The sequence below is a fragment of the Cebus imitator genome, unplaced genomic scaffold (assembly GCF_001604975.1).
Source record: "Cebus imitator isolate Cc_AM_T3 unplaced genomic scaffold, Cebus_imitator-1.0 Scaffold14, whole genome shotgun sequence".
Lineage (NCBI taxonomy): Eukaryota > Metazoa > Chordata > Mammalia > Primates > Cebidae > Cebus > Cebus imitator.
Genome location: NW_016107329.1, coordinates 11616288 through 11628694, shown reverse-complemented (window position 1 = coordinate 11628694; position 12407 = coordinate 11616288). Strand labels below are relative to the sequence as shown.

Genomic DNA, 12407 nt, shown 5'->3' with positions numbered 1-12407 from the left:
CTTTCAGTTTGACACCAAAAGCACAATCTGTAAAAAAATAAAATAAAATAAAAATAAACTGGACTTCATCAATATTAAAAGTTTTTGCTCTATAAAGGACCCTGTTACAAGAATGAAAGATAGACACAGACTAGGAGAAAGTGTTTGCAAATCACATATCAGACAAAGAACTTACATCCAAAATGCATAAAGAACTATCAAAAGTCAGCAGTAAGAAAACAAACAACCCAACTGAAAAATGGGCAAAAGATTTGAATGGACACTTCACCAAAGAGGATATATAGAAAGCAGACAAGCACATGAAAAGCTGTTACACACCATTAGCTACTAGAGAAATGCAAGTTAAAATTATGATGAACTACCAATGCACATATATTAGAATGGCTTGAACATCTTCACTACAAACTAAATTAGGAGGCTACCTATGTGAACTTTCTCTTTGACAACCCTGTCCAAGACACGTCACTTGAATGTGACAAGAGAAATTGGAACCATCTCCTGGTATCAAGGCCATAATACCTCAGGGAATGTCACACATATATAAATGCTTGTTCTTCATCATTCCTTCTTCAGATACCCTCACTTTAGGTCACGAAACTCTTTTTCAGTGAAATTCAGCTCTTCCACATTTGGCGTCTGTTTTCTCCTATATCTTTAAATTCCACTTTTGTTACCGTGCACGACACTGATGACACTCAGGCTGGGTATGGAAAACTTACTCTCAAAAAACGTTCTTGGCCAGCCGTGGTGGCTCACGCCTGTAATCCCAGCACTTTGGGAGGCTGAGGCAGGTGGATCACTTGAGGTCAGGAGTTTGAAACCAGCCTGTCCAACATGGCGAAACCCCGTCTCTACTAAAAATACAAAATTATCCGGGTGTGGTGGTGCATGCCTGTAATCCAAGCTACTCGGGAGCCTGAGGCAGGAGAATCGCTTGAACCTGGGAGGCGGAGGTTGTAGTGAGCCAAGATCGTGCCACTGCAGTCCAGCCTGGGCAACAAGAGCAAAACTCCATCTCAAAAAAAAAAAAAAAAAAAAAAAGTTCTTGGTTTCCTGCCGGGCCACACCTGCAGTTCCACTAGATTCCACAAGGGGGATGGTGTTGCCCATGTAAGGGCTCTTAGACTGCCTTTAGGACTCGTGGATAAATGAATGAGATAAAAGGCACACAACTAACCTATCTACACTTTTTAAATAACATCACATTTAAATAATACAATACATGCTGACCAATAGTAATCATTTATTATTGAAGAGAGAAAACATTTGCTTATTTCTTTTTCAGTCGGTCTACAGATATTTGTTGAACACCTACTGTATGCCAAGCTCTCTTCTAAACACTGGGGATACCAAAAAAAAAATTATTTGAAACAAGATATAAAAGAAATGATACAATTAGGCTAACTTTAATTAGTGATGATTCTTATTTTACTTCATCTGAGTTTTCTTCTGAAGCTTAACTGGCAAATTTACTCTCCTCTTTGATGAAGGGCATAGATATCAAGGCTTTTCTCCATGGCAGGCTTCCCATAAAATTCCTCCCACCACCCTTTCCTGTCTAATTCAAATGCTTACAACAACCATCTCAACCAGTGCTTATCAGGGGAATTCAGCCTAGCACAAGGTTTCTTCTACTCCATAACATGACTATTTAAAGCACTGTCCACTCAGCCTTTTTCCAGTTATATTTACATCCAAAATGCAAGAGACAAAGAGCTGGAAGGTAACTCTTGAGTTTCTTCCCCTTCTTTGAAACTTTTATCTGCCATGACATGGTACCTGGTCAAAGAAGTCATTCCCTTAGCTAGGTCTTTTTAAATTAACCACATATATACTTAGCCTCTCTTTCTCATGAATGCAGATTTTTTAATGGAATTCATTCCCACTGCTGTAAGATCTATCATGTTTGTAATTACTGGCTGCTGTGGCCATTTACAAACACAGACTTCCCCTTCTGAACATTTGTGACACTTTTGAATGGAACAAAATGAACACAGTAAAATGTTTTTTGTTGTTAAAGATAGGATCTTGCTTTGTTGCCCAGGCTGGTCTCAAACTCCTAGGTTCAAGCTGTCCTCTTGTTTTGGCCTCCCGAATTGCTAGGATTACAGGCGAGAGCCACCACACCTGGCCTAGTAGAATGGTTTTTAATCCGTGTTTACTTTTCAGCATCAAACAGCCTGTACACTGCAGGTAACCTCCCTGCTGGAATATGCAGACTTAGGAGTTCAGCAAAGGAAAGAGGGTCAAGCTTTCAGAAAGAATTTCCAGAGGTCCCAGAATGGGGATGTCAGCTACCAGACCAATGTGCTCTTCTTCCCATTCACCAAGCTGTACTGACCTTTGACCCCAGCTTCATGATTCTGCTCTTTCTTCAATTCAGAGTTTGGCCATCAAGGAGACCCAGATCCAAGGGCTTGGAGGCTTGCCTAGACGACAGCAGAGACAAGTGGAGTGTGAGGGGTTAGGGAAGAGGGGAGGAGGAGAGAAGGGTCCCACACCGGCCTAGCTCTGCTCCAGTAGTGTAGAGCAGAGGGCGGGGTTATGAGAGGTATACTAAAATTTGAAGGGAACTAAAAGGCTTGAACCCTTTGTGTCTCCTCAGGAGCTATTCCCATTCTCCTTATACCCTACTTTCTGCTGTTCAGTAAGTTCTGGTCCTTGGCTGTGCTCTCCTTAACCTGGCTTGCCTATGACTGGAACACCCACAGTCAAGGTAAGAGACAGGGGCACAATGGTGGTCCTGTTTGGCCCAAGGATGGAAGCACAGGCAGAGGGAGGGGGAGGGGGAGGCGGAGAACTCAGGGTAGGGGAGAAGGAGAGGAAGGGGAGGGAGAACAGAGAGCAAAATTCAGCAGGGACAGAGGTCTCTACCAGGCTGCTCAGGAAGAATTATGAGGTTGAGGTCTCCTCAGACTATTTTCCTGTCACCTTTCTGGTCAGCTCTAGCGGAGAAGGAGCTTCCTATGTCCTGGGGATTGGATTCAGGGACAGTATTTAGAGTCTGAGGTGTCAGAAGGAGGCCCCTCCTGTGACCTGAGGATTTCAGGCAGAACTCTCCTCTTCTGGGAGAGGTAAACGGACTGCAATGCCCTATGTACTCTTCTCTTCCCTTCTGTACCCACAGGTGGCAGGCGTTCAGCTTGGGTACGAAACTGGACCCTCTGGAAGTATTTCCAAAATTACTTCCCAATAAAGGTGACTACCCTTCTGGGTGCCCTCAGTCCCTGTTGTCCAGACTCTTGTTCCCTACTCAGCTCCATGTTTTCAGAGGTTTTGGTGGTCAGCAGTGAATGTTGAGACCCAGAGTCATAATGCAGAGCAAGGGCCCAAGATAGATGGGCAGGTGGGGAGACAGGTGGATGGCAGCCTCTCTGACCATCGTGAGCCCTGGCACTCCTATGACAATAACAACATCCCAGCGAACAGGGATTGGGGGCTCCTGGAGGGAAACAGGCTACCTGATGGGATTTGAGTCCACACATCATTTCTTCCTCCTTTGTAGCCAATGCTCTGACTCAATCTCCCTCTAACAGCTGGTGAAGACTCATGACATCATTGCCAATCACCCCCATGGCGTTCTCTCTCTCGGTGTCTTCATCAACTTTGCCACTGAGGCCACTGGCATTGCTCGGATTTTCCCATCCATCACTCCCTTTGTAGGGACCTTGGAAGGGATATTTTGGATCCCAATTGTGCGAGAATATGTGATGTCAATGGGTGAGTATAAGAAATAATTAATTCTATTTTTTGGCCTACTTCAGAGCTGCAACCCCAATAAGTCCTGACAATCACTCCCTGCTTGAAGCATACATGATAGAAAACGAGTCCAGAGCACCCTGGGCCAGTAACAGGAGTATGTGGCTAAGCATTAGTTTCTGTCCAAGATCTGGGAGCAGGGTTTGGTTGGGCAGCAGGGGAAGTTACAAACATTCATAAGAGTCGCCAGTACTTTTTTCAGAGGGAGAACCAGAAGGCTAGAATTCAGGACCAATGCCAAAGTGGAAATCCAAGGATGAAAGCCAAGAATTAAACACAAATGCAGGGAAAAGCAGGTATGAATGGGATCGCTCAGGCAAACTTCACCAGGCTCTCTCTAGGATGTCGGCTGGCCTCTTTGGGCCTGTCATTTGTACACCATGGTGTCTTAAAAACATTTTGAAGTCTATCATACTAGCTAACACCCTCCTAGTCCGTGACTTTTATCTCCTGGGAACCCCTTCACGCTTGCATAAAATGCCAAAGGATAAAGGATAGGCATTCCTCAGAGTATCCAGAACAACTTCCCCATGGTCAGCTTCAAGCCAGGGCACTGTGACAAATGTCCCTCTCTCTGGACGAACAGTCATCCTTCTGGACACCAAAAAACAACTGAAGCCAAACATTAAAGGTAAGATACATTTATCTGGAGGGGCCAGGTGGGACCGACCACTAGAGTCCCAGAGGATGCTTCTACTCTGCTCTGAGGTTAGCATGGCCCTGGAGCAGGAATCTCTCTGAATGGCTAAAGCCTGGAGGGAATTTCTGCCATCCCAGTAGAGAATAGAAGGTGAGCACAGGGCAAAGATGGGAGACAGAAGTGAGAAAAGCTAGATGATTGTTATTAAACAACAGGGTGTTATTCACATTCCATTATTCATCTACATTTCAGTTTGGCTTGGGCAGGCTCAGGGGTCTGCCTACTCTCCAGAAACCCCAGCCATGGCTCCCCTTTGGCAGGTCACTCTTAGGGAAGCAGGTTGGTGATGGCTAGTCTCGATTACCTCTGGAGGAGAGAACTCCAGAGGATCTCCAGTGTTGTCAGCCTGGGCAGAGTGGAAGATGGCTGTGCTTCATGGGTAGAGAGGGATGAGGTGGGCTTAGATACAACTGATCTGAAATGTAGTAGGCTATGGATGGTAGGAGGCAGAGAAACTCAGTATAGACCCAACTGTAGTAGCACAGGCCCGCAAGGCAAACACCTGACTCTAAGGACCAACCTTAGGCTAGGACAGTCATAACCCAGGACACAAAGGTCAGAGACAGAAAGGTAGAAACAGTAATAGTCAGAAAACAGAACTGTCACCAACAGGAAGAGCCTGGGAAAAGTCCTTACCCCATCCTCAGGCACGAAGTGTTTTCTACCACTTGACTCTTTGGTTTCACAGGTGTGTGCCCCGTGAGTAGGTCAGCCTTGAAGTACTTGCTGACCCAGAAAGGCTCGGGCAATGCCGTGGTTGTTGTGGTGGGTGGAGCTACTGAAGCTCTCTTGTGCCGGCCAGGAACCTCCACTCTCTTCCTCAAGCAGCGTAAAGGTTTTGTGAAGTTGGCACTGAAGACGGGGTGGGTTCCTAGGTTTTAGTGCTCTCTTGTCAGGGTGCCATAGGCCATCTGTACCCCTCTCCAGAATGGTCCCTTCCCTGGGAAGCCTGTTAGAGGGCCCCCATCTTCACTCTAATTCCTTCTGTCTACCCTTCACACTGTGCCTTGGGCATGTTTGGGCCTCTAGATACATTTCATTGGGCACTTTTCTTACTTGAAGTTGGAGAAAGAACAGCAGAAGAAAACCTTTTACCTTCTGCCCTTTGGCCTGGTAGGCTGGAGGTCTGGGAAAGTGAGGTCTCACTCTATATCAACCTGTTAACTGAGAGGCCCTGAGAATCCACCAACTGCAAGGGAGGCAGTAGCTTTGATGCTGTGAGGATCAAAAAGATGAATAAGACATGCACCCAAAGAGCATACAATCTGGTTTGAGAAATAGAACGCATTCATTCAGCAGTTATTGAACACCCACTCTATGTCAAGCATAGTACTACACATGTAGGACATAAAAGTAACACCTGGTCCTCACAAACTCAGAGTCCAGTATGGAAGAAGACAGGCCCATGCACATGTAATTACCAAATACATGCAGAATCCAGCCACTTGGATTCTAGGTACCACTTGGTGGTACCTAGACTACCACCCCCTGGCTTACTATCATCATCTCTTTCCCTGGATGATTATGACACTTCTAACTGCTCTTCCTGCATCTATTCCCACTCCTCCACCTTCAAGAGTCTATTCCCAGCTTCAGCAAGAATGATCCTGTTAAGCATGAGTCAGATCATGTCACTACTCAAAATGCTCCAGTGGCTCCCATGTCACTCAGAGTAAAAGCTAAAGTCCTTACAGGGGCTTGCAAGATGCCGAATAATCTGGTCTTTAGCTGCCTCTCTGTCCTCATCACTCACTCCTCTCCCACTTCTCTCACTCCATCACAGCTACACTGGCCTCTTTGCTGTCCCTCAAGCAGGCCACCCACTCCTGCCTTAGAGTCTTTGCTTTAGCTGTTCCCTGTACCTGGAACACTATTCCTCCAAATGACTGCTTGGCTCATTCCTTTACCTCCGTCAAGTCTTTGCTCAAATGTCTCTTCTCAGCTGGGTGTGGTAGCTCACACCTGTAATCCCAGCACTTTAGGAGGCTGAGGCAAGCAGATTGCCTGCACCCAGGAGTTCGCAACCAGCCTGGGCAACACGGTGAAACTCTGTCTCTACTAAAATACAAAAAAATTAGCCAGGCATGGCAGCATGTGCCTATAGTCCCAGCTACTTGGGAGGCTGAGGCAGCAGAATCTCTTGAACCCTGGAGACGGAGGTTGCAGTGAGCTGAGATCACGCCACTGCACTCCAGCCTGGGTGACAGAGTGAGACTCCATCTCAAAAAAAAAAAAAGTCTCTTCTCAATACAGTTATCTGACCATCTTGCTCTATTTTTTTCCTGTTACACTTATCTTCTTATAGATCATCTACATCATTTATTTTTTACCTGCTATTTTCAATGTTTATTGTCTTCCTCCCAAAAAAGGTAAGTTCCATGAAGATGGAATTTTTAAAAATCCATTGTATTCAATCTCCAGGGCCTAAAACAGTGCTGGCACATAGAAAGAACTTAATATTTGTTAAATAAATGGAGCACTATAATGGAAATGTGTATAAAGTGCTATGTGAGCATGAATTTATGGAAAGATCTTGACCCAGGGTAGAGGTTTCATAGGCGGGTAACATCTGAACTGTGAATTGAAATAGTAGGAGCTACCAGGCAGAACAAAAAGGAGAAAGAACCCAGGCATTCAGTGAAGACCTATGGCATGTCAGGCGCTATGCCAGGGCCTAGGGATTCAAAGATAAATATGACCCAGTTCTTGCCTTTGATCGGCTTGTTGTCTACGGGGGAAGTCGGACAGGTAAAAAGATGACTGTAATACAGGGTTGGGGCAGTATTAGTGTAGAAAAGAGGTAAGCACTAGATGAGGGGTACCTAATCTGCACTGGGGGAACTGAGGTGGTCAAACAAAGTTTCTTCAAGGGGATGAAATTGAGACTGAGCACAAAATTGAATGAGCCACATGAAGATAGAGGGAAGGCACTTCCGCAGAGGGAACAGAATGTACAAAGACACTTAGATGACAGAGTACGAGGCGCACTTAGTATGGCTAAGCAGATTGTAAGGAAAGAGTGGGGAGAGGAAAAGCTAGCCAGGGAGGGAAGGCTAGAGCATGAAGGCCATAATGAAGCAGGATGGTGCAAACTGAGGAGCCCTAGAAGAATTTGAGAGGAGTGGCATGTCCAGATATGCAGTTTACAAGGAACACTCTGGATGCTGGGTGCAATGAAGACAGAGCTTTTGAGATTAGTTTCTTCCTATCATAGGAGAAGGCAGAGCAGCAGGTGCCCTCAGAGAGTTCAACTGGGAGAGTGGGGCATGGCAGGAATGGGACATGTGGCTAGAGATGTTTGGGTGCTTAGGTTCTTGTTCTACAGTGGGGAGGTTGGAAAGGTTTCTCACCTTAGCGAGGATTTTTCTGGGGAGCTTCCTCAGAGAGCTCACACTCCTGTTCCTCTCTTTGCAGGGCATACCTTGTCCCTTCCTATTCCTTTGGTGAGAATGAGGTTTTCAATCAGGAGACCTTCCCTGAGGGCACGTGGCTAAGGTTCTTCCAAAAAACCTTACAGGACACAGTCAAAAAAATCTTGGGACTAAATTTCTGTACCTTCCATGGCCGGGGCTTCACTCGTGGATCCTGGGGCTTCCTGCCTTTCAATCGGCCCATTACTACTGTTGGTGAGCTTTCCAGTATCTCCAGATGGCCTGGCTCCTCATTCACTTCCCACACGCTTTAAGTCATCCATCAAGTCCATGGGGCCAAACTCACATCTGGGATGGGTAATGGGTGTGGTTGAGAGCAGGGTGGTCAGGACAACTAAACAGATAAGAGTTGTGGTCATTCATGGATGTGACATTGGCAACTGCCACAAGAACATCACCATTCACACACATTCTGTCACCACTCTCCTGAGCTTGCTTGTACTCTCTTGAGCATGGGTTTGATTAGATGATCAGAGAAAAACCGCCAGGATGAGGCTGGAGCAAAGGGTAAGAATGAAGGAAGGGGAGGAAAGCCAGATGCTGAGTTTCAGTACATGGCTCCCAGTGAGGGATGGGTAGTTCGAATTGAGGGGGGGACTCTGATGTTTGTCTCTTTTTTCATAGTTGGGGAGCCTCTGCCAATTCCCAAGATTGAGAGGCCAAACCAGAAGACAGTGGACAAGTATCATGCACTCTACATCAGTGCCCTGCGCAAGCTCTTTGACCAACACAAAGTCGAATATGGCCTCCCCGAGACCCAAGAGCTGACAATTATATAGCAGGATCCACATTCCCCATTAATAAACCCCTAAAGCCATGGGATCCAAGAAGAGCCATGGGAAAAGAAGAATTCGGGGAGAGGGAAGGATTGTAAGGATGAGAGAGCTTACATCCTATTTCTAGAACTCTCATTTATTAAATAATTTCTGGCTTGGAAATTATTAGTTCTAGCAATACAGTCCTCTCCCAAGTGGCTAAGGCAGGCTTAGGAGAAAACCAGAGGGGCAGTGGAGGACTGGGGAGGGCTGGTCAGCCAGAGAAGTTGGCTCTATCACCACTGGTTATTCTAGGGCAATGACCCAGTTTGGGAGTTTTATGAATCACTCCAGCCAACTCTCTGATCACAAGAATACTGTGCCCCAAGAAAAAAAAATTAAAAAAAAATTTCTTTTAAAGAAAAGAGAAAAAGAAAAGAATACTGTGCCCCTTTCTCCTAAATCTTAGCTCACCGTCACTATTTAGGTTTAGACTTAGAAGCTTTATTTGTAACAGGGGCAGTTTGTTTCCTCCTGGTCCTTTCCTTACAACTTGGGGACTGCCACAAGGTACACCAGGAACCTGAACTGTAGCTGCCTGGTCCAAGCAGACAGAATTCCCACAGTTGTGATAGAGTTCTAGATTGGCAATACAGTTACATTGTTTCTTCTCTGAAAATAAAGTTCTAGACATATGAAACAGGATGCCTCTATTTCCTGATTGCTCTGTGGCTCGCTATTGGGCTTCCCCTCTGGGGAAAATTTCTCCCTTCTGGCCAGAAAGCTGCTCTGTGGAGAGCCATTTTCCTGTTCTTTATCTACCCTTCATACTTCCCCTGACAGAAAAAATGGGGGAATGGAACCATAGCTGCTGCCCAGTGTAGGAGACAGGAGCAGAAACATGTCAACTGGCACAGGTACCCGCTGGGTAGCCCACCTCTCCTGATCCCACATAACCACCCTATGTCAGAAGGGAGGGAACCACAAGACCATGCACCAACTGTAAGTTTGCTTGATGTCAAGTCCCTAGTATGTTCCAGGGACCATGACATTGCTTTCACAACCGCTGTCTCTTAACACTAAACATAAGCTCAGTGAGATTGAGATTGTCATCACTTCCATTTCTAGTAGCTAAAGCTCCTAGAGGTTAGGTAGCTTGCCCAAAGCCACACAACTTTGGACAGAACTAGCATTCAAATCCAGGTCTTACTAATTCCAAACCAAAGTTCTCTCCAATGCACCATTCCATGTCCCATTCCTCATTTTCTGGAGACCCATGTTTGAGCTTCATTTTCCTAAATGAGGTCCCATGGAACTCCACAAAAATTAGTGTGGGCAAAAATGGCACAGATTCTACTCACAGTGGTCCTATATTAGGCCTCAAGGAAAATAATTGATTAATTAAAAAAACCTTTCTATATCAATATAATGGAATTGAGAACACACAAGGTCAATTGATTTTCACCTAGGGTGCCAAGACAATTCAATGTGGGAAAAAATAGTCTTCAACAAACGATGCTGGGATAACTGGACATCGACATGCAGAAAAATAAAGTTGGACCTTACCTCATACCATGTACAAAAATTAACTCAAATGGATCAAAGACCTAAAGTGAAAGTTAAAACTATTAAACTTGGGGAAGAAAACATAGGTGTAAAGCTTCATAATCTTGGACTAGACAATGGCTTCTTAGACACAGCATCAAAAGCACAAACAACAAAATAAAAAATAGATAAGTTGGACTCCATTATAATTAAACACTTTTGTGCTTCAAAGGACATCATTAAGAAAGTGAAAAGACAACCCACAGAATGGGAGAAAATATCTGCAAATCATATATCTCATAAGAGTTTAGGAGCCAGAATCGATAAAGAATTCTTATAACTCAACAACTGAAAGATAACCCAATTTTTAAAATAAGTAAAGGATTTGAATAAACATTTATCCAAAGAACCTATACAAATGAAAAAGTAATGGTTGGATATGGTGGCTAATGCCTGTAATCCCAGCACTTTGGGAGGCCCAGGTGGGAGGATTGCTTGAGCCCAGGAATTCGAGACCAGCCTGGGCAACATAGTGAGACCCCATCTCTGCAAAAAATTGAAAAATTAGCCAGGTGTGGTGGTGCATTCCTGTATTCCCAGCTACCAAGGAGGCTGAGGTGGGAGGATTGCTTGATCTCAGGAGTACAAGGCTGCAGTGACCTACAATCATCACATCACCGCACACCAGCCTGGGTGACAGGGTGAGACCCTGTCTCTAATAGAAAAGAAAAAGAAAAAGTGCTCAAAATCATTAATCATTAGGGAAATGCAAATCAAAACCACTGTGACACCATTTTACGCCCACTAGGATGACTACAATAAAACAAGATAGACAATAACAAGTATCAGGATTTGGAGAAACTGGAACTCTCAGGCATTGCTGATGGTAAAATGGTGCAGCCACTTTGGAAACAGTTTGACAGTTCCTTAAAGAGTGAAGTGTAGAGTTACCATATGACCCAGCAATTCTACTTTTAGTTATATACCCCCCCAAATTTAAAACATATGGTCACACAAAAACTTGTACATAGATGAACACAGCAGAATTATTCCTGATAGCAAAACAGTGCAAACAATCCAAAGGTCTAGCAACTGATGAATGGATAAATGTATTGGGGTCTATCCATACAATGGAATATTATTTGGCAATAAAAATAAATGCAGTAATGAATGATACATCCTACAAAACAGATGAACCTTGAAAACATTATGGTAAGTGAAAGAAGACAGACACAAAAGGCCATATATTGTACAATTCTATTTCTATGAAATGTCCAGGGAGGGAGGGAAGGAGAGAGAAAAGAGAAAATAAATTAGTGGTTACCAGAGATTGTGAAGGAAGAAAGGAAAGGAGAATGACAGCTAATGGGCAGGGGTTTATTTTGGGGGTGATGAAAATGTTCTGGAATTAGATAATGGTGGGTACACAACCTTGCAACTAAATTGGACACTTTAAAATGGTGAAGTTTATGGTATGTGAATTCTATCTCAATGAAAGAGCAATGTTTAAAAAAAACTTAGCCATTTAGTTTTAAGGGAAAAAAGTGTGGGATATTTTAAAGTAAAAAAAAAATCACAATAAAAAATTTTAAATGCTTTCTATTTTGAAACAATTGTAGATTTACAGGTAGTTGCAAAATTAGAGTCCCTTGAATCCTTTATCCAGCTTTCCACAATGGTGATATCATATGCAACTGTAGTACAATATCGAAACAGGAAATTGATGCTAGTACAATACCGTTAAAGCTTATTCCATTTTCACTGTTTTTACACTCACATATGTGTGTTTGTGAGCATGTGTGTCTATGCAATTTGATCCCATAAATAGATTCATGTAACTCCCATGACCATCATGATATAGGACTGTTTTATTACCACAGAGGAACTTCCTCATATTACCCCTATATAACCACACACCCCCACCTTTGTTCCTGTCCCTGGCAATCACTAATCTACTTTCCATATCTACAGCTTTGTCATTTCAAGGATTATACAAATGGAATCATATAGTATGTAATATTTTGAGATTGTCTTTTTTCACTAAGCATAATGCCCTTAAAGATCTAAATTATAATGTATCCACAGTTCATTCCTTTGCGTTGGCTGGGCAGTTTTCCATGGTCTGCACATACCAGAGTTCGTTTAACCATTCATCCATTGAAAGACATCTGGGAGAGAGATCCAAGATGGCTGATCACTAGCACCTCAGGATTGTAG

General features: G+C 44.0%; 1 protein-coding gene across 1 annotated transcript in view; it reads left to right on the top strand.

Annotated features, from left to right (window-relative positions):
• Positions 1–9025, top strand: part of DGAT2L6 (diacylglycerol O-acyltransferase 2 like 6) — a 26512-nt gene extending 17487 nt beyond the window's left edge. Inside the window, exons 2-7 of the mRNA XM_017502769.2 lie at positions 2606–2716; positions 3128–3198; positions 3537–3720; positions 5148–5322; positions 7874–8085; positions 8515–9025. Of these exons, the coding sequence (XP_017358258.1) occupies positions 2606–2716; positions 3128–3198; positions 3537–3720; positions 5148–5322; positions 7874–8085; positions 8515–8669 (908 nt within the window). The 3' untranslated portion in view covers positions 8670–9025. The remainder of the gene's footprint in view (positions 1–2605; positions 2717–3127; positions 3199–3536; positions 3721–5147; positions 5323–7873; positions 8086–8514) is intronic.
• The last annotated feature ends 3382 nt before the right edge of the window (positions 9026–12407 follow it).